Here is a 22,787-nt window from a genome sequence, read left to right on the forward strand (position 1 = left end):
CGTGTTGCTAAACAAGGCGTCTCATAGTTAAAATCTTGATTTCCATCAGTACTATTAGGAATATGTTTTCCTTGAAGAACAATTGACCATATAGTGTTAGATGGATTAGTGACATAAGAAACTTGTTTTGCTTAGTTTGCCATGATGAATGGTTCATTCTTATAAGCTGCCTTTCAAAGATTAACCCTTGTGAATCCTAATTCATAGGTTTCTACACTAGTCTTACTGTCAATCTACCTGCACTTAAATCAAGGCATTTTAAAAGAAACATAGTCAATCTCCAAAATCTCCTAAATGACCCAAAAGTAAGCTCTAGATGCTAGTACAAGATTGTTATCTTTGAAACTAGAAAAGTACATGGATTCAGCCTTGACCATAACACCACTATTTTGCATTGTTCTACGATCTTCCATTGATTGTACATAATGAATATTTACTAATGTCGCATACACTCCAAGTAATTACATTAAACTTAGGCATATGTGTCAACCATTTGCAATCATCCAGTGCACCACTCTATGAAATACTTTCATTAAACCAATCTATGAAAGTTTTGTTAAGCTCTGTCAACAACCATTTTCATTTATCCAGGGAAATTTTTCCTTTATAAGACTTTTGTGATCGGTCAAGTAAGGATCAACTTCACTAAGGTTATTCAATATATACACACGTGCTTGAAGAACTACTTCTCGACTAAATGTCTTAAAATACAAACCTTGAATACCTCTACCATCATAAAATCCATTATGATGAGACTCAGGAACTCCTATAAAGTTGGCATCTGACAAATTGTTTGTACAAAACTCAATAACTTCTTCTGTGATATACCTTTCTACGATCGAAGCTTTTGGACAGTGATGATTCTTTGTATACCCTTTAAAAATCTTTACGTAACGCTTTACCAGATACATCCATCGTAAATAAATTGGACCACAAATTATAATCTCCCTTACTAGATGAACAACTAAGTGAACTATAATGTCAAATATGATGGAGCGAAAAACATCCCTAATTGGCACAAGATAACTGCAGCTTTATGTTCCAATTCATCTAAATTTCCAGGATCTATAACTTTACTACATATAGTATTGAAGAATAAGCACAACCAGGTTATAATTACCCTTACATTTCTTGGTAAGATGCCACAGATAGCCACTGGTAGAAGTTGTTGCATCAGGACATGACAATCATGAGATTTTAAGCCAACTAATTTGTGATCATTCTCCTACACAAGTTTCTTCACATTTGATGAGTACCATTGGGGAAATTTGATACCCTGCAAACAAACGCATATTTTATTTTATTTTTTAGACAGAGTGTGACATGCTCGGGGAAAATCTGTTCTATTTTCTACTTCTTTTGGGGCTAATTCTTATTGTATACCTATCACAACCATATATTTGCAGGAATTCTTAGTATATGTTCTTTTACCTTTAATGTTGAGAAGTGTTCCAATCAAACTATCATATAAATTTTTCTCCACATGCATCACATTAATACAATGTCTTACATCAAGACTAGACTAGTATGGAAGATTAAAGAATACTGACCTCTTTTTCCAAGAATTTTTCTCCATGGGCTTTTTTTCTTTGTTTCTTTCCAAAGACAACATTAATATGTTGTTGTCTTCTATAAATTTCCTTCCCGGTTAAGTGCTTTGGAGCGATACCAAATTCCTACTCACCATTAAAAGCCTTGCACAATCTATGATACAGATGATTAGGTCTTAGAAATTTTGATGCCAAAGATAAACTGTCTTTTTTACTTTTTATAATTGGTGGTGACATGTTTCAACTTCACATATAGAACATGCTTTATGACCCTTAACGTTGTACCCAGACAAATTACCGTATACAGGAAAGTCATTGGTTGGAAATTGATTAGTTTGTGAATACTTGAACTTAATTTGATAATTTAATTATTAGCTTCGATTATCTCATTATCATACCATCTACGGTTGCGCATATCCTAGTTCCAATAACTTGTTGGTTTATACGACTTTCGATCTAAATGCAAAATATTCCCTGGCCAAAATTTAAACTTTTTTAGAATACCTCAAAAATTGTAATTTTGAATTAGGGGATCTATTCATCCCCCCTCTAAATAAGGTCTCGTCGTCTAACAGACTGCTTATTTAAGCATTTTCTGAGTGTCCCTTTCTTACATTACCTTCTATTATTTTTAAATTTGATAATGATGATGATTTTTGATAAATCTATAAGAAAAAAAGTCCTATATTGTTACGCTTTTATGATTTGGTTGAGAAGCATAATGATGAGAATGCAGCTCTGCAAACATGGAACATTGGAAAGCTTTATGATCAGGCTGCCAAGACTGAATCACCTATGTTTGTGTGTTTATTTCGCTATTATGTTGGCACTATAAGTAACAACAATAACATCTTTCTAATGTCAATAATCCTTTTTTAATTGTTTTAATAATATTTTTGTTAATACCTCAGTTCTTACAGGGTGGCCTGATAAGATTCACAGGATGACAGTCCTTGTTGATGGAAATTACCATGTCCAAACATTGCATGGACCAATTGGTGTAACAGGACAAATTATACCTTGGAATTTCCTTCTACTTATGTTTGCTTGGAAAGTTGGACTAGTACTAGCATGTGGTAATACCATTGCACTGAAGACTTTTAAGAAAACACCCCTAACGGATATCATCGTGGCGAAACTACTTCATGAAGTAAGGCCATGACGTATAAGCCAGAAGCTTAAAAAAGAAATACAAAATGCTTTGATGTATGATGCCAATTGTGTAATATGATTTGACGTGTGATGCCAATATTTGTACCAATTGCGTTTCAGTGAATTATGGTTCTATTTTTGTTTGATTTTATTTTCAAGTTCTCTTTTTTCTTTTTCTTTATATGATGGATTTTGAATGAGTGGAGTTTTGTGAAAATAATGAATTAGTGAATGTTTGTGATGGTTGATGTTTTATGTTTCTATTTTGATTATCTCTCTTTGGTTTTTTGTTTCGTTTTTTTCTCACACTTCCAAAAGTTCTCTATTTATTTTCAAAACATGAAAGAAAAATGCCTAAATTGTATGGAATTAACTGTCATGGTTGGTTGGTTGGTGGTTGCAGAGTGCTTCAGAGAAATAAACTGAAATTGGATCATTCTCAAATAAAATGATACAGTAATCTTGAGGTGCATCTAAAATAAAATCCAGAAAGAACAAGTTTCACTTGTATTAGATTGATTTGTCTCTTCTATCAATTTTTGTTGCTTGGAATGGTATCAACTTTCCATGTGATAGAGAGCTAACAAGTCAAAATTGACATAGCTTATTCAAAACTCTTTATACAAATGTGAATTCATGGAGAATTCATGGATTTATCAAAATATAGAAACAATAGATATAATAGACGGAAAACAACAACTATTATGCCTTTTTCCACCAAGTAGAATTGGCTGCATGCATCAAATGATCATAAAATATTGTTGTATATATATATATATATATATATATATATATATATATAAAAGTAGACAAATTAATTTATAATATCTCTTAATGATACTTTAAATGCTGAAATCAATTTTGTTAATACTTTTTTGTTCTACGTCCTAGTTGTGGAATTTGTTCTTGTGCAAAATCAAGCAACTTCCTAAAAATTATTCACATTCTGAATTAATCGAATTAGCGCGATTGACATCCTAGGAGTTAGAGACATAGGAGAAATGGTCAAGAAGAAAATGAAGAAATAAATCAAAGATACAAAGATAAATCATTTCTGCTCAAAATGTTTGAAAACCAGATATAGATTTTTGCCATGCAAATTCATTTTGGACATTCCATCGTGTTTGTGCAGCAGTGTCAGCGAAAACATAAGGGAAAGGTTCATGAAGAAGATGCAATTGTATTTACTCTTGAAGAATATGCAAAAAGAAAGCGCCAAGTAAATCTTCTTATAATGACAAGGCTCTAGATATTAGTCGTTATGAGTATCTTGCTTGCTAGGCAGCTTCATAATCAATTTAACCTTGAACATTCTGAGGTTTATTGTTTAATCTCTTTTAGGGATGTTTTTGAATTGAGATATTTTTGTCTCTTTGTATGTTATTATGGATCTATGAAGTGCATTATTATGAAATTATAATGAATTAACTATGATTAGAATTTGATGTGTGATTTAGATATACCATGGAACGGCCTCAGTTTAGTGATCAATTGGAAGAAATCAAGTTTATTTGTAATGATTTTTGGTATGAGGTATTTAAGAAGCAGACGGACAACTTGAAAACTAACCATAGGGTGAGTTGAAAGATGAATACTGAGCGGTTTGAATTTATAGATGTTGGTATTTGTGTTTGAAGTGAAGTGATTATTAATGTTTGAATGTTTTTATTCTAAAACAAGTTTCATGTAAAACCAGTATACATTTTCAAATGTATCACATAAGAAACCTTGAAATTGACTGTTCTAAAGCCTAAGGTTGATGGTGATGATAAAGCTTGTGACTTGAGTTGTGTTGAGAAAACTAAAGAAATCCGAACATTTTGAGTTTTCATCCATGGGGATGATTGCATATTTATTCTTGTTGAATTGGTTGATTCCATTGCTAGATAAAATGGAAATCAAAAGTCGATTGGTTCTCTTGTATAATTTTTTTTGTTTCTAGGCAGATTTTTATATCCCACATCTATAGAGAGTGGAACTCTTGTGCTGATTTTTTTTTAGCAAATTTAGGCCTTAATTATAGTTCCCTCACCTTTTTTTATTCCTTTTCCTTTGAGTATGAGGAAGGAATTTGTTCGTAATAGGCTAGGTATGCCTAACTTTAAGTTCTCTCTTGATGGTTTTTTTTGTCTATTCCATCATTTTTTTGAAGAAGGCAAAAAGAGTAATATTATTAAGCCAATAAGATAGCTAGCATAAGGGATGCTAGCGCAAGAAACCAATTACATACCATCAGCCGGACTAATACATGCCCAACAGACACCATCCAGAATTATTACACATACATATCAATAAAAAACCAAAGATATCTAACCATTAAATCTATCACAACATCCAACACCTACCCAATACAGATCCAATCCAAAGAGAGACACCCTACACTCTCCTCCAAGAACAACGACATACAAACATAAACTCCCGCAACAACTCCGAATTACACTGCTACAACACCCAACAAAACTCCATTTGCACTCAAGCATTAGACACCAGTAACACAGTCTGATTTCGCCGAAAGAAAAAATAGGCTACCACCTGCGAAACATCACCACCAACCTGAACTCGATGACAGAGATGTGTTGCTTCAATCTGTACTAATACCGAGGCAAGATTTTGGTGTCGTGAACCATTGGCTAATGCCGTCCTCTATCAAATTTGCTTTTAACTTCAACCATTCCCAAGATGTCAACTTGACCTCTTCAATGATTTTTTCCAGATTGATTTCATCAATTCGAAATTTTTTATCGTTCCTTGCCTTCCAAATGCACCACACACATGCGAACCAGATCACAACCAACTTTTTAGAAGACGATCTCTCTTCTCCAAGCAGTGCCTCAAATTGTTCTATATGCTGCCATCCGACATTAGGCAACACTGCATTCACTTCAATCCATTTGCAAATAGAGCTCTAAACACCTGTAAAAATAAGACACTAAAAAAAAAGGTGAGGAATCGATTCTTCATTCCCACACTCTCCAATACACCTATCATTCCCAAGTCCCATAACTCCTCTTTTAACTAGATTATCCCTTGTAGGAATTTCATTATGGATTTTTGTAATGTTTCCTTTTTAATATATAAGGCTTCATTAAAAAAAATTGAACTTTAATAGATAAAATAGTAGATTTTGAAAATTAATGAAGTTTGAAATTATTTTCTTCTTCTTTTTATTAGTGATTGGATAAAATATATATTTGCAATATCCACCTATAACACAAGTGATGACAAGGCTAAACGGAATTCTCCTTCCACTACCGGCACGTTCCGGGCTCCAATCTGCAGCACGTATCTCTGCATGGCTGTTAATCACACTTCCAAGTTTCAAACGTTGAATGGTTGTTACCACTTTCTCACCAAACAACCAAACAAAAACTAAACCAAAACCACTCTCAATTCAACCCTTTTTGTTCCCATTCTACAATGCAAAACACCAACACTGTTTCTTCTATTCGCACCCCAACCTTCAAATTCCACACCGAACTTTCATCGTCGCGGTTCCCTTCATTCTCATTCTCACCATCGCCATGTTCAGCTCCTTCTGGCGATCCATCGATCGCTTCTCCGTTCAACACTTCAAGTAAGTTCACTCGTTAGGGTTTCATTTCAGATCTTGATCCTCTGTTTAATCAAATTTAGTTTCTATAGCACATTTTTTAGGTTTTTCTTGAGCATGCATGCACTTGTTTCTTTTGATTAGTGTTTGTTATGAATTTTTTTGGTGCTAATGGATCTTCGATCTTGATGTTGTTTTTCAGATGTGTAATTACTGAACTGCAGAAAATCAAAGTCGTTAACGAGCATAATAGGGTAACACCAGTGAATTTGTGCAAAATTTGCGTGCATCGTCTTTTTTTAGAAAGAAAAGTATAATGTAATTATGCTTGTTGTTTGCTGCAGGAATATGTAGAGGATTTATTGCAGTGTATTGTGGAGATAGTAACCTATGGTGATAGACAAGATCCTTTAATTTTTGAGTATGAATTTGTTGTTGAAATTTCATTTTTGATATTATTTTGGTGATGATAATTTGTGACTGATGATAGTAAATATTTAGATGTTTCATGGAAAACCAAGTGCTTGCGGATTTTGTTCGAATACTTAAGACTAGTGAAAATTCAAAGATTGAGGCACCGCTGCTTCAGTATCTGAGCATAATGATTCAAAATATGGAGAGCGAACAAGCAATTTGTAAGATAGTTAATATTTTTTGTATCTATGGCTAAGCTCGTATTCTTCTAAGCCTGAACTGTTTATGTACTAGTACTTATTATGATTTGCTGTTTCATATTTGCATGTTGCAGACTATTGCTTCAGCAATGGTTATATTAACAACATTATTTCGCATCCCTACAAATTTGACGGGGGAGACTTAGCTTCATACTATGTGTCTTTTCTAAGGTTGTGATCCTTTTTGCCTTTCATCTGCATTTTTTGGAAGTCATCTCTGCTTATAGATAGGGACATGCAGGCACAGCTATATGTCTTAGCTTTTTCCTCCAAGTCTCCTCTTTTTAGGTTTTTACTTGGTTGCCGAGTAGTATTGTTTTCACCATTCCTGTCTTGTTATCATAATTTAATCTGAACATAAATAATTTTTTCTTGGTTGATTTCTTCATTCAGGGCTATTAGTGGTAAAATAAACGGAGACACACTTTGCCTCCTCGTGAAGGTTCAAGGGGTAAGCTAAAACTCATAAATATAATGGTTTGTTGCTGTGTTTAATCTTTAATGTTCTAGTTGAGAAATATATCAGTTAAAATTACACATGTGCTCCCTGCCTTGTTTAGTAGTATGGGAAACCTTTTACATACCATTTGTGAATATGATGCAAGGTAGAAACCATTCCTTTTAGGTCTCTACCAGCATTAATTATTTTTTGGTGAGAGAGTTAGTTGGTTTGCTAGGTTAGTTGGGTCGACATATTTAGAAGGCGGCATGTTGCTTGAGAGGGACATCTGGCTTGTCAATGTCATTTGAGAAAATATTGAGGCCTTTAGGCTAGAGAGGTGCAAACCCTCGAAGTTCAACATTATTGTTTTAACCGTGGAGATTATCCATGTTCTTTCTAATAACATACCAACTTACCAAGCTTCTATCAACTATTAACTATGGCCTGTGGGAAGTGCACATTGACGGATACAAATAGTGGTTAGGGTAAGCAAAAATGAAGAAGCATATACTTGGATAATTGGATAACTAAAGAAAGAGATTGCAAATTTAGGAGAAAACTGACAGAAGAATGTTGTTGTTCTAAGAAATGGAATGAGAATCTTGGGAGCTAGAAATGAAGGAAAAAGTGAAGGATTGTACGCCAAGAACCAGGATTGCAGTGATAAAAGAGAATGCTGAGGCTAGAATTATGAAACAAAAAAACACTAGGGTTCCATGAATAAGATGAGAGGCTGAGATGGAGATATTTCTTATTGAGAAATTGTTGAGATCTTTGGTCTTCGGCGGTGTAGACCTTTATAGTTATACAATGTTGTTCTATTATGACGGAGATTATCCATCTTCTCTCTAATTAAATACCAGGGCTATCATCAAAATTATTGTCAGTTAACTTGTGATGGAGATGCCTTTTTGTCCAGCAGAGTTTGGCAACAAGTATTTAAAGATTCTTTGTTTCAAAATTCAACTGCAGGATGCTGTAGTCTCCTTTCCTTTGTACACCGAGGCTTTAAGATTTGCTCATCATGAGGAAAAGATGATTCAGACAGCAATACGTTCATTAGTTCTAAATATATACAATGGTATACTGCTGCTATTTTGCTTTCAACTTCCTATAAGCATGCTCCGGTGCAGTATGCGTTTCTAAATTTTACAAGCTTTTGTCTTGGTTTTACAGTTAGTGATGACATGGTGTATCAATTTATATTGACTCCTCCGGTTTCTGAATATTTCTCCGACCTAGTTCATAAATTAAGAGATCTATGCTTCAACTTAGACGTTATTCTTTATGATAAAGGGTATTTTCACTTTAACTCTTGAAGAGATAATTCCTGCTGCTTTACATATGCTTGGATACTTCTAACTTCTGAAGAGCTAACTTCCCCACATTGAAGCAGGGAGATGGAAACTCAAAAAAGAAAAAATGAGCTGATTCTTCAATCTGATAAAATTGTGGATGAACTGTACTACTTCAAAGACATTCTTAGTGTTGGCAAGCCACGTTTGACCAAACTGGTTACTGAAAATCTGCTGAATGGGCTCGTGTTTCCTGCACTATTCTCATTACTAGTTTCAAAAGATAATGATGTAAGCTGATGAGAAAACTTCATGTAAACTTGTCAACCTTGAATTTTAGTTTATGTTAGTTTTATACCATCTCTAGATTGACTTTAATGTTCAAGTATGTTAATCATGATTGGGTTGTTCCCGCTAAATCCTGAATATTTAAACTATAATAAATATTATGATTGACTGTGATTCTGTGAATGCCTTCATTTGATATTCAAAACTTTATGCTCCTTCTATTTTAATTTTCTAAATTTTGTTAGTCTTGTTAACTAGAAGAAAAGACACTCTTGAAGTGAAAAATTATCTTGCATTTCTGGAAGCAATGAAAATATTGAAAGAGCTATTTTCATTATTTTCTGCAGTGTTTTATCTTCTTTCCATCATAATGACTCACTTTAAAAGATTGTTTTCTCATTGCTGACAACTAAAACTAATACATGTTTTAGGAAATGAACATAGAAAATATTTTCAAAAATTAAACGGGTCCTTGCTTTTCCAAAATCCCATAGTTCTGTTTTCTTGTAATTGGAAAGAGAGGAAAAAATCCTTCACAAAATCCCACTTCTTATTTTTAAGCATTTCTTACTTTTGACTTGTATTTAATGTCATTTTAGTTTTATATTTAGGAAGAGAGAACTGTCAAATCATCACACTTCAATAAATTTTTTCCCCTTGTGCTTATGTTTTAGCTGATTCTTATGGTTTTCTAACTAGTTAAATGGACAAAATAGTTATAAAAGGAAATAAATTTAAACAAATCTTGCTGGTGAAACTCTTACATTCCAGTTGCGCTTGTCATAGATGACTTCTATTTAAACTTTTACTACATGATGTGCTCATTGAAACATTTTCTTTGCCCCAGGAGTCAAGTTTATCTGCTGTCTCTTCACTATATATTGTATCCCGCCTTCTTCAAATTGTAGGTGGAAGAAGCATTGTTAACAATGTGGCATGTGTTATCTTGTGTCATTTTTTGAACTTAAACGGGAGAGTTCGGAGTGAAGGGAATGCTACTGACGGCCATGACGGTGTTAAACCTTTTGCGAAGTGCCTGAGTGAAATTGAAAGAACTATATGTTATGCTCCAGAGTTAGATGGAGCTGAGAGCATCACTGGGAACTATTTAGGTGCTCATTGGGAAGATTTCATGTCTGGTTTTAGAACTGATGAGATTTGTTCCAAAAGGTTGGTATTTTTGTTATTCATATTTTGTCATTGTTTCTTACTCCCTCCTTTCTTATTTATAAGCAAATTTTAACTTTTTACATGCATTGGATAATGAATGTATCTAATCTTTATATCATCCAAATACAACATTTATTCAATGAATCTAAAAATTCAAAATTTGCTTATAAATAGGAATGGAGGGAGTATGTGTCAGTATTTTTGTTCTTCATATTTTGTCATTGTTTCTTATGTGTAAATTCCATTATAGACTTTATAGTGTTGAGATTGTTTTGTCCTGCCTTTGCTCTTGATCATCCATTATTTTCCATTTGTTTGCATATATATGCTTGAAAGAAGACCCAGATGGAAGTTTGAGAGATGAGAAAAGAACCTTATTTCATATAGAAAGGACCAGGTTACTGGAAGAATAATGAATATGGATAAATGAAATTCCCAGATTAATAGTAATGCTATAGAAGTAGTAGACATCTGGAGAAAGCATCTAAGGAGGCTGACCATTTATGTATTATGATCCCGTGTATCTAAATGTACATATAATGAAATTGCTATCGTTGTGTTGCAGGAGAGGAATACTTGAATTTGTTTTCTCTGAGGATTGCAGACAATTGTTAGCATCTATATTTCTGTTGCTCATTTTGGCAGAAAGTAAAGGTATCGTTATTTCCGTCCCTTATGTATCCTAACAATTGTCTTTTTGTATGCATTAAATTAATTGTTTGTTGCTTTTTCATGCAAGTTTTGCAGATCTTGATTGTTTCTTATCTCCAATAATAGGGCTATATGGGACTGGGGATGTTATGGTAAGCATCCATTAATTTGAATTGAGCAAGATAATCAGAGAGAAAAACAGAGAGAAAATGTTATGAATGTGCTTGAGATACACTGCTCTCAGCATAAAGCTTTATTTATAATCATTTGTTACAACTTACTAGGGTAATACATAATTATGTGCAATTTACAAGGAATTAAACTAATACAGTTGACCAAGATACATAAAACCTAGTAAACAATGTATTAACTACTTGGAAAATGCAGAATTAATGGAAAATGCAGAATTAATTATTTTAATTTCCAACACTCCCCCTCAAGCTGGTGAATAGGTATTCTCCATTCCCAGCTTGGACACAATTTTTTCAAAATTAGGGCAGCTCAATCCTTTGGTGAAGACATCCGTAAGTTGACCTTGTGAAGGAACATAAGGAGTGCAAATCAAACCGCAATCGAGCTTCTCTTTGATAAAATGTCTATCCACTTCAATGTGTTTTGTTTGGTCATGTTGAACTGGATTGTGAGCTATACTAATTGCTGACTTATTATCACAAAAGAGCTTCATAGGTCCATCCCATTTAATCTTCAAATCCTCTAAAATAATCTTCAACCAAAGTAATTCACAAATACCTTGTGCCATAGCTCGAAACTCAGCTTCAGCACTGGATCGAGCCACAACATTTTGCTTTTTACTTCTCCAAGTTACAAGATTTCCTCCGAGAAATGTACAATACCCTGTAGTGGACCTCCGATCAGTAGCTGAACCCGCGTAATCAGCATCCGTATATGCCTCAAAGGTAGCACTCCCATTCCTTTTAAACAAAATCCCTTTTCCAGGAGTTCCCTTGAGATATTGTAAAATTCTATGAGCTGCAAGTAAATGAACTTCCTTTGGATTGTGCATAAATTGACTAACTACACTTACAGCAAATGCGATATCTGGCCTAGTGTGGGAAAGGTAAATTAATCTTCCAACCAATCTTTGATACATTTCTTTATCCACTACCGCACCTTCTTCCACATTACCCAACTTATGGCTTGGATCGATAGGACTGCCCACGGGTTTGCAAGCAAGCTTACCTGTTTCCTTGAGCAGATCTATGATATACTTTTGTTGAGATATGAAAATACCCCTTTTTGAGTGAGCCACCTCTATTCCTAAAAAATACTTCAGCCTTCCAAGGGTTTTAATTTCAAACTCTTTTGCTAAATGTTGAGTTAAGAGTTGTTGTTCTTTCCAATCATTTCCAGTCACAATGATGTCATCAACATATACCAACAACACTGTTACTCCCCCGGAAGTAGAGTGTTTAATAAACAGTGTATGATCTCCATTACTTTGTTTGTAGCCTAATGTTGTCATAGCCTTAGTAAATCTTCCAAACCAAGCCCGAGGTGACTGTTTCAATCCATATAATGCCTTTTGCAACTTACAAACAGAATTGGCAGCAACCTTTTTTGTATATCCTGGTGGGACCTCCATATAAATTTCTTCCTCAAGCTCTCCATGTAAGAATGCGTTTTTCACATCGAATTGTTGCAATTCCCACCCGTAATTGGCAGCAAGGGATAATATAACTCGAACCGTATTCATCTTTGCCACCGGGGCAAAAGTTTCTGAATAATCAATGCCATAGGTTTGTGTGAAACCTTTAGCAACCAGCCTTGCTTTGAACCTCTCAATTGTCCCATCAGCCCTATATTTTACTGTATACACCCACTTGCATCCAACCGGTTTCTTGCCTTCCGGCAAAGTAACCAACTGCCATGTCTTATTCTTCTCTAATGCCTCCATTTCTATATCCATAGCATATTTCCAATTTTCATCAGATAATGCCTCAAAAATATTTTTGGGAATTTGGATGGTATTTAGGTTTGCAAGAAAGGTTTTATGGGTCTGAGAAAATTTTTGAAATGAAATATAATTTGAGATAGGATAGAGTGGCTTTTTTGTACATTCTCTAACGCCCTTTCTAATGGCAATTGGGAGGTCATGGTTATCTTTAATTTCTGAGCTTCCTATTTCAATATGTGGGGCTGGAATATCATGTAAAATAGAAAAATCAGAATCTGTTACCTGTGTTAAAGGACTTGGATCGGTCTCTTGGACATTTGTTGATTCGGGAATGGCCTTTAATCTTCTTGTATACACTAAATTCTTTCCAAACTTGTCAATTTTTGATCTGTTTTCTGCCAGCATGTCAGTTTCAGCTCTGTTTTCTGCCAGTGCTTCTTTCTCAAATTTGTTTTCATTCACTGCTTCATGAGAATTCACTGCTTCATGAGAATTCATTTCAAGATTAGGAAGAATAAGAGTTTCAACAGAATTACCCTTATCTTCATTAAGAATAAGAGTTTCAACAGAATTACCCTTATCTTCATTAAGAGGCCTTGAAGATAAGGTTGAGTGAAGTAGGCTTCTCCTTCATGAAAGGTAACATCTCTAGACACAAATAATTTTTTTGATGGAGGGTGGTAACACTTATATCCTTTTTGAGTAGTAGAGTATCCAACAAAGACACATTTGAGAGCTCTTGGATCAAGCTTTCCCCTACCTTGACTATGGATATGAACAAACGAGACACACCCAAAGACTCGTGGGACAAGATTATTAGTGGTTGAAATGTTTGGATAAAAGGACGAAAGAATATCCATAGGACTCCTTAATTCCAACACTCTAGAAGGTAGCCGATTAATGAGGTATGTTGCTGTAAGAACAACTTCTCCCCAAAGATACTTTGGAACATTATTTTGGAACAACAATGCCCGAGTTTGGTCAAGAAGATGACCATTTTTTCTTTCAGCAATTCCGTTTTGTTGTGGGGTTTTTACACAAGAGGATTCATGAATTATTCCTTCTTTTTCACAAAAAAGAGTAATGACATGATTGAAGAACTCTTTCCCATTATCAGATCTGATTCTTTTGATATTTGTACCGAATTGATTTTTAATCATTGAGAGAAAAAGTGGAAGAGCGGTACTTACTTCAGATTTATTCTTAAGAAGGAACAACCAAGTTACTCGGGTACAATCATCTATGAAAGTAACGAACCATCTAGCCCCAGACACACTTGGAGTAGCGGATGGCCCCCAAACATCAGTATGGACAAGATGAAAAGGAATTGTGCATCTTTTATTATTCAAAGGAAAAGGTACACGCTTATGTTTTGCAATTTCACATACTTCACAATGAAAAGTCTCATTTTTCACTTTAGAAAACAAAGAAGGAAACATAAATTTGATAGCTCCAAAAGAGGGATGTCCTAATCGACAATGGAAAAGCATTATTTTCTCTTTGCTTGTGAGATGTGACTCTGACATTAGTGAGCAAGACAAGTGATTCTTTGTGGTAACAAGCTGATTTGGTTCTTCAAGATAGTAAAGGCCATTCCCTTCTCTAGCATGTCCAATCGTCCTCCCCGAATCCTTGTCCTGGAATACACAATGGTGGTTGTGAAAAATTACAACACAAGATAAATCTTTAGTAAGTTTTTGTATAGAGACTAGATTTGTGCACAATTTTGGAACATGAAGGACATTTTTTAAGACAATGGAAGGAGTTATTTGGATGTCTCCAATACCAGCCACTGTTACTAGAGTACCATCAGCAGTGGAAATTTTCTTATTACTAGGACTAGGGTGATATGTCGAGAAGTACTTGGATGAAGGTGTCATATGGTCTGTGGCTCCTGAATCTAAGATCCAAAGGGAAGTAGAAAGTATATTTGAGGCATTAAACCCGAATGAAATTGGAAGCATACCTGAATACGCCAGAGTACAAGTACCTTTTGGTTTCTCCAAGCTATTAAGGAAAGCCTTCATTTTTTCAATCTCTTCTTGGTTAAGGCTGTTTAATCCAGAATTATTTGAAGATTCTGCCTTGTTTTCTTCAACTTTTTCAGCAACATAAGCCCTATTATTTTTGCGAGATACACCTCCGGGAACGCCTCCTCTTTGTCCTTCTTCACGACTAGAAGGCTTTCCATGCAACTTCCCACACTTCTCACGAGTATGCCGCGGCTTATTACAGTAAGTACACCATAATTCGCCCTTCTTTTCCACCTTTGCTTGTCCACCACCTTTAGGATTTTCAACTATCATGGCTGAACTTTCAATAGATGGAGTATCTAGCATTAAATTTCTTCTACTCTCCTCACTTCTTACGATTGCAACAACCTCATTTAAGGAAGGAACTTGAGGCTTTCCTAGAATCTGAATTCTTACCTGATCAAATTCAGAATTTAATCCCACAAGAAAGTCATAGACTCTATCCTGTTCAATAAACTCCTTAAGAACTGCTGAGTTTGCTGCACAGTGAGTTTTTATCACTCTATAGTGATCCAATTCCATCCAAAGAGACTTCAATTGGTTGGCATATTCTGTGACCGATTTATTTCCTTGCTTAGCAGCAACTGTTTTCACCTTCACATCATAAACTTGGGCAGCATCTTTGGCCTTCGAATAAGTTTGCTCTATTGCATCCCAAATATCTTTTGCAGTGCTAAGACACATGCAAGTATCACTAATCTCCGGAATCATTGAGTTCCATAGCCATGCCATAATCATCGAGTCTTTCTCATCCCATGCAGTAAAAGTTGGATCTCCCTCTGCAGGACCAGTACCAATTAAGTGACTGATTTTACCTTTTCCTTTTAACACAGTACGGATAAGTTGGGCCCACTTCAAATAATTTTTCCCATTTAGTCTATAAGCAGGCTGGATGTTCTGTAATTCTTGGTTATTCTGGACTTGAGAACTTCCTCCTTGAGCAAATGGATTTACAATCTCCTCCTCCATAGTATTTTAGTGCAATAAAATGTATAAACAGCGGCTGGACAGACAGCTACCGGAAAGAAGAAATAATGTTTAATTGAAAGAACTTGACAGCAAGAGTTGCCCAGTCAAGATTTAAGGGTTTGACAGCATAAAAATGCCCTGTCAGATTTCCTAAAGAATGATCAGCGGAAGCAGAGTCTCCTAGATTAGGAGCTCTGATACCATGAGAGAAAAACAGAGAGAAAATGTTATGAATGTGCTTGAGATACACTGCTCTCAGCATAAAGCTTTATTTATAATCATTTGTTACAACTTATTAGGGTAATACATAATTATGTGCAATTTACAAGGAATTAAACTAATACAGTTTACCAAGATACATAGAACCAAACAATGTATTAACTACTTGGAAAATGCAGAATTAATGGAAAATGCAGAATTAATTATTTTAATTTCTAACATAATCTTTAGAATTTATACTATGCCATGTTAAGGATCATGTATACTAGAAATTGAGTATTTTTTTTAACCATGCTGAAATATCTGTATCCAAGTACAATATTGCCTCCACAAATATTTACTTATGACTTCTGTTCTTCCTCACTCTCATATTTGAGGTTAACATGCTTCTACTCAATTCTTCTTTTAAAGTTAGTTTTTTCCCCATAGTTACATACTCCTATTGTTGGAGAAATTACAAAAAAGAGGAATCTTGGTAAAAGTAGTATGAATTTCATTTCTTATTGTGTATACAGGGAATGATTTCAAATTATATATTGGCTACATCAATCCTGATTAAGGAATTAAAATAGAATGACAATTGTACAAATCATTTTTAATCAAATATGTCTTAATTATGTAATCAAATCTCTACTAATTATATTACACAACACTTCCCTTCAAGTTTGGGAATAGACATCTACCATTGCCAGCTTGCAAGTTACAAATTTACTGAGTTAGTGTTTGATTATTCCCGCTCACAATTCATTTATACCAAATTATATTTAAAATACTTTCCCCTGATTATTGAACTAAAAGCTGTTGGTGTTAGATGGACCATGTTATTAAATGTGATTTCTTTTTCTTTCTTCTGTCTGTTTCAGATGAAAACTAATAGTTCGTCAACTTCTAAGCCTGCAGATGGTAGTATCTTCACTAGATTTATGCCTGAGGTATATATAACAATGTTATTTTAAATCTCTTTGATCAATTTATTCTTGGTTATTATTTTTGTTATGTTGTTTTAATTTTCTCAAATTTTGTTCCATATAGCACACACCATGGTAACGAAATAACCATGTCATATTAAATTTAACAGATTGTAAACGCCCTCCTGAAGGTCATGGCCTTCCAGCAATCCCTCTCTGCAATGATGCTATGGCATGTTGGATGGTGCTTACTAAAGCTACTTAGCTTCAATAGAGAGGGACTTAATAGTGATAATCTCCTCCTATTCACCGTAAGTATTCGACAACTTCAGCTAATTTCCTTAACACACTATTGCAAGTGGATATCTGCTTGCCCAGAGTTCTAATTGTAGTTTTCTAATCAAATTATGGCAAGCAAAATTAATCCTAGTTTCACTGGGTATAATTCATCACTATTACAATTTGTTTGTTAAAGCCTCAAATATTGCGTGGATATTAATTAAGGTAGTATGTCACTTATTATGCAAAAAAAGTAAGATCAATCTCACAATCAGATTATAAAAATGATTAAGCTAAAGTTTGAAAAAAAATTATGATTAAATTGCAAGCTCACAAACTGGCATCTCCTAATGTGCCAGGAGTAGATGCTCTGCTCACACACTTGTCTTCTGATTTGAAGTTGATGAGTTAAGCATATAAATGAGCATATAACTGATTAAGCGGATTTATTGTAGAATATGTATGGCTGATTTTCAAAGAACATAGATGACAGATTGGAGTGAAATCTGGACTTCAATACTAACATATAAGTTATTAAGTTTTCAGTGACCTGAAACTCTTGCTAATTGATAGGCTATGTCTTCAAATTCTGGAAAATTTGTTTCCATAACTGTTGGAGAGAAGTATCAATATAAAATAAAACCATTCATATACTCTCACCTGAAGGCTTAAGCAATTGGAATAGTTGGTTTTGAACATGATATTAGAGCCCTAAGACCCATTGGTCAAAAGTGCAATTTTTTACTCTTACAAGTCAGAAGATTCCCACCTGGGAAAGTGCAATATCAAGCGCAATATCATGTAGTTGATCTCCTTCCAAATATTGCACAATTTGGAGCACAACATGAAAATGAATCTACTTTGGTTGGGGCATGAATTGGCTGACTATGCTTACTGCAAAAGCAATATATGGTCTAGTATGCGTTAGGTATATAAGTTTTCCGACTAACCTTTGATTCATTTCATTATCAACAACAATATTTTCTTATGCGTTCCCCACCTTTATGCTTGGATCAATTGGTGTACTTGCAAGCTTGCATATTGTCTTTCCAGTCTCTTGCAGAAGATCATTAATGTATTTCTGTAAAGGTATGAAGATTCCTTTCTAGAGTGGGAAACTTCAATAAAATAATGTAGGCTATCAAAATCTTTCATATGAAACGAGGCCCATAACTGTTGTTTAAGTCGCTAAATGGATGCATGATCAGAACCAGTGAGAACCATATCATCAACATACATAAGTAGAACAATATCCTCTGTCATGCTATGAATAAATAGAGAGGAGTCATAGTGACTCTGAGTAAAGGAGAATCCAAGTAAAGTGGAACGGAATCTAAGTATTCTAATCAAAATTTATGTCTTTATAATATTGCTTCAATACATGTTTAATCCTTTTGGATGTGTGAGATTTGTCAAAAAAAAAAGTATAATGTGGGTTTGAAGCAAAGAAAAAACAATTTTTAAAAAATATGTCTCAATTGTTTAACACATGCTGTATGAGTGTCTTACTGTCTCAATTGTTTAACACATGCTGTATGAGTGTCATAAGGGTGTTGCATACCAATTTAGAGTGTCAAAGCAAAAAACAAAACACAATTTTTAGGAGACACTTGTTTGACTTTTTCGACCCGTGTCGTATTGGTGTTATACACCGACACGTGTCGGCCACGGCGACACACCTCCTCCTAGAGGTATCCGTGCTTCTTAGGGTATTTTTTTTAAGTCGATTTATAAATATCAACAACCTGTTTACAGGTAAATAAATGCCGTTGTCAGGAGTTGAACCCTGGACCAACAGCTTGCACCCCTTAATGCAACTTGCAATTGCCAGCTGAGCTACCCCACCCACCCCAGGGTATTAATATATATTGAAAAAAGAATCAACAGTCCTTTCAGTTTAGGGATTGAAATTTGAAACAAAAAACTGCATAATCTTTCTAACGAGACTAGGAAACGGATCATCATGGTATAAATGAAAACAATGAAAGTTAATTACAGAAAACATCATGATTTTTCTACTATTTTGTTTTGGGAAGATATATTCTAAAAGCCATAGTTTTGTGGCAGTACATGATTGTTTTAATCTGCATGTGGATTATAGCTTTAGGTGGTTGATTTATAGTTTTTGATATGATATATTGATATACATGCTATAGGAATTAAATATGTGATTTATCCATGCCATTATTTCTTCCAAATATCGAGTTATATTTATGAACCCAAAGTTTCTAAAGTTTTATAGTTTCTAGTTTCCATTGGCAGACTTTATATGATCAGTCTCGTGCCCACTTTCTGAAAGAACTTGATGGAATTTGGTTTGATCATATTCCAGATGCTCTAAGAACTGAATGGGAAAGCTGTGTAAGAGGTATTTATTACTTGGTTCACTTTTAGATTGAATATATATTTGTTAATAGCTTGTTTTTTGATCAGTTATAAGTCGTTATATGCTTAATATGGCTGAACAAATTGCATAGATTTTGTAACAAGAAAAAGGAAGGAAAAATTGTTGAATCATTGACTTTTTTTTTGGATCGAGTCCAGTAGCATCCCTTAATTTAGGTAGCTAAGCCTGTCTGTCTGGATTAGGCTTACTGGTTGTTGTTGTGCAAACAAAAAAGAAATTATCTTTGACACATTGTACATATTTTCCTCTAATACACATTCCTCATTTTGCATACAGCTCTTGAACAGTCTTCTCACTATAAGAGTCCATTATTTATTTTGGAGTTTGCTCTTCACCAACAATCGATCAACGGTATGGTATTGTTATCTTTGCGTGAACTATTAGTCGTTTAATGAATTGGTATTTTCATGTCGATATTAAACAGTATCAGGTATTGATTACAATTTCATTAAGAGTAAGTTGATGTCTATAACAGGAGAGACATCTTCATATTTTGCGTGGCAAAGGATGGATGATGCGATGAAGGTGTTGTTATTTATTCTGTCCAATTGACTTTCATATTATTAGTTTTACAATTTAATGATCTCTTGTTACTTTCTATTATACACCCAGATGGGTGTTTGTTTTCAATGAGGATACAAAACTTAAAATGACTTAATACTTTTCAACTTAGTATTATTAGGATTTGAATTCTCTGCTGTCAAACTGATTGCAGAGTTAATTTGAGCCATTGAAAAAACTAAATGGTTTTTTAATGATGTGTTTTGAACCATTGAATTTTACTACTGGTTCAGATTTGCCTGTGTTGAAGTTGATAGTTGCATTGTTGGAGTTGTTTGTTTGAAGTCCCACATTGTTTAGGTTCCCGGGTTGTTGAATGTATAAATATGTGAGGGCAACCTCACCCTTTGAGCTGACTTTTGGGGTTGAGATCCAAGCATATTTAACATGGTATCAGAGTCTATCGGGACCATGGGCCGGCCACCGTTTATATCCACGCACCAAACTCAAAAGAGTGCTGGGCGTGAAGGGGTATAATGGGAAAAAGTCTCACATTGGTTGGAGATAGAGCATTGAGTCGGGTTAAGGACTGCAATATGGGCATTTGACCCAGGTCCACGCTAGGCGTGAGGCTAGGTTGAAGTTGATAGCGGTGTTGTTGGAGTTGTTTGTTTGAAGTGTATAAATATGTGAGGGGAACCTCACCCTTTGAGCTAGCTTTTGGGGTTGAGATCTAAGCATATTTAACAGCTTGAATGCCGGAATGTGTGTAAATTTTAATGTGGGAATCCAGGTCCGTATTATTAGTCATATTGACTAGGTACATTCGTGATCTATTGTCCTAGTTGATTACTGACATGAGATTTCAAGTGACATATGGATCACATGTAGTTGGACATAGGATTCAAGCAATAAAATATGATCAGATAAAATGGACAAATGCTTGCTGTGTAATTTATAATCAGAAAGTACCATGAGTTCACCCTGATCTGTGCATGTATTTTCCCGAATTTAATAGCTGGTGTTAATTTCGTCATTCATTTTAGGTGTCTCATCTCTACAGTTATTGAAGAAAACCTCTGATGCTAGTTATTTATTCAGGCATTTATTCTCCACTTCCAGCTGAACACATTCATTTTCAAAAGTGTGTTGGCTGAGAAGCCATTGTTGAACACTATTGCCACTTGTACCAATGATTCTGAGGCAAACCAAACTTCAGATGTTTCATCTACTAGCTTTGGGTCCAATGTTTCTTTGGGTGGGCATCATAAATTTAAACTTGGTTGTACCTTTGGCATCAATTATTATTTTTGTTTAATTTCTAATTCTCTGTAACTTCTGCAGTATCTGGAATTCCATGCCAGATTGCATTTTCAAATTCTGAAATTAGGGATGTATATGTAATACCAGTAGCATCTGGAATTGTTGGAAAGTTGCTTCTAGCAGAGAAACACCCATTCCGTAGTCGACATGGTGTTGTCATTGCAATTGCTCCACTGGCAGGGTTATGTGTAAGTCAATATTGTCTTAACTTTTTGCTGGCCGGAGCCTAGGTTCTGAATTTCTTTCTGTTTGATACAGCCTAAAATTGATGAAAACCACCCGTCGTGGTTGCTTCTTCGAATAAGAAATTTTGACCCACAGTTTTATACAATTAAAGCCAGAGACAACAACCTAAGCATGGCTGATCATTTGGCTGATGGGAGATGGACCCTAGGCTTCCCAAATGAAAAAGCATGCAAGGAAGCTCAATTTGCAATTCTAAACGAAGTTACCAAGCAGAGATCAGCCGTGGAGTACATGCTTGCTCCATTACTTCAGAATGATCTTGCATTATAGCTGTAGACAAAGGTAGTTTAAGTTGTGGTAATGAGTTACCGTAAAGTTTACAATTTTCCTCCCTTAGAATTATTGTCTCTCACTTTTACGGTTCTTCATCGTTGGATTTTTTGTAATCATGATACGGTTTAAGCTGCATGTAATATAACTGATATTAAAATGTACAGTATTTCTCAGACATATATGTACTAATAGTGTATGTCTCTAGCAGGATGATTAACTGATTTCATGTACAAAGTTTCTGTAATTCCTGAACTTTGCTTATTATCTTAATTCCCTTAAAAAAATTGCTGCTATCATTTTCACTGTTTAGTATTATATTTTAATGTTAGAATAGGTTTTGATTCAGTCCTGTGTTGTGATCTCCAGTATTATTGATATTTTACACAGCCACTTCCTCTTAAATGTACACACACACTTCTGTTGCTTTAATTTTCTCTTGTTTGTTGCTTGATTATTGGCCGGACTATCCGATATATTTGGGGTTTCCACTTTTGTTTGTTGCTTCATTATCAACACGTTTTGTACTAATGGATTATACTTGTACTATCTGATTATGATGTTCATTGTATCCTCTTGGGATCCAACCAGGCACCACCTATTAGGATACCATATGCTAGATCTCACCCTGTATGGAACCACCATCAACTGAATTAAAGTCCTACACAAGATAAGCACCAAGACCACTCCTAATCAAGAACAAGGTCAAAGACTCTTTAATCACTATTGATTCATACAAAGGATAGAGTTCTCAAGTTAAGAAGAGAAACCACGAGTTGTCCATGAATATTTCCAAGTTAGAAAAATGCTATTTTCTTCCACATGCTTAGTGCCTATTTGAGGAACTAGGAAAAACGATATCAATCTTTGGATTTTCAAATATACCAAACAACTACATATCAGATCATGGGAAGCTCATTCCTAACTCTAGACCTACAACCCAGA

General features: G+C 34.7%; 1 protein-coding gene across 5 annotated transcripts; it reads left to right on the forward strand.

The window, feature by feature from the left end:
- The first annotated feature begins 5,844 nt into the window (after positions 1 to 5,844).
- Positions 5,845 to 22,109, forward strand: LOC131634720 (protein TRANSPARENT TESTA 9-like). 5 transcript variants are annotated; one of them, XM_058905345.1, is made up of 20 exons: positions 5,847 to 6,276; positions 6,455 to 6,506; positions 6,597 to 6,673; positions 6,754 to 6,887; positions 7,001 to 7,097; positions 7,320 to 7,377; positions 8,341 to 8,449; positions 8,545 to 8,665; positions 8,765 to 8,954; positions 9,799 to 10,121; positions 10,687 to 10,775; positions 10,869 to 10,924; positions 16,772 to 16,840; positions 16,987 to 17,127; positions 19,358 to 19,463; positions 19,779 to 19,853; positions 19,978 to 20,027; positions 21,126 to 21,261; positions 21,348 to 21,514; positions 21,585 to 22,109. In XM_058905345.1, the coding sequence occupies exons 1-20, from the start codon at positions 6,032 to 6,034 to the stop codon at positions 21,840 to 21,842; spliced, it is 2,553 nt and encodes an 850-aa protein (XP_058761328.1). In that variant the 5' UTR covers positions 5,847 to 6,031; the 3' UTR covers positions 21,843 to 22,109. The 5 variants fall into 5 exon arrangements, 4 of the variants coding, with proteins under 4 accessions (XP_058761330.1, XP_058761328.1, XP_058761329.1 ...); XM_058905346.1 differs by having other exon boundaries at positions 6,597 to 6,645; positions 21,105 to 21,261; XM_058905344.1 differs by having other exon boundaries at positions 5,848 to 6,276; positions 21,105 to 21,261.
- Positions 22,110 to 22,787: the final 678 nt, after the last annotated feature.

This window comes from Vicia villosa, unplaced genomic scaffold, assembly GCF_029867415.1.
Source record: "Vicia villosa cultivar HV-30 ecotype Madison, WI unplaced genomic scaffold, Vvil1.0 ctg.001340F_1_1, whole genome shotgun sequence".
Taxonomy (NCBI): domain Eukaryota; kingdom Viridiplantae; phylum Streptophyta; class Magnoliopsida; order Fabales; family Fabaceae; genus Vicia; species Vicia villosa.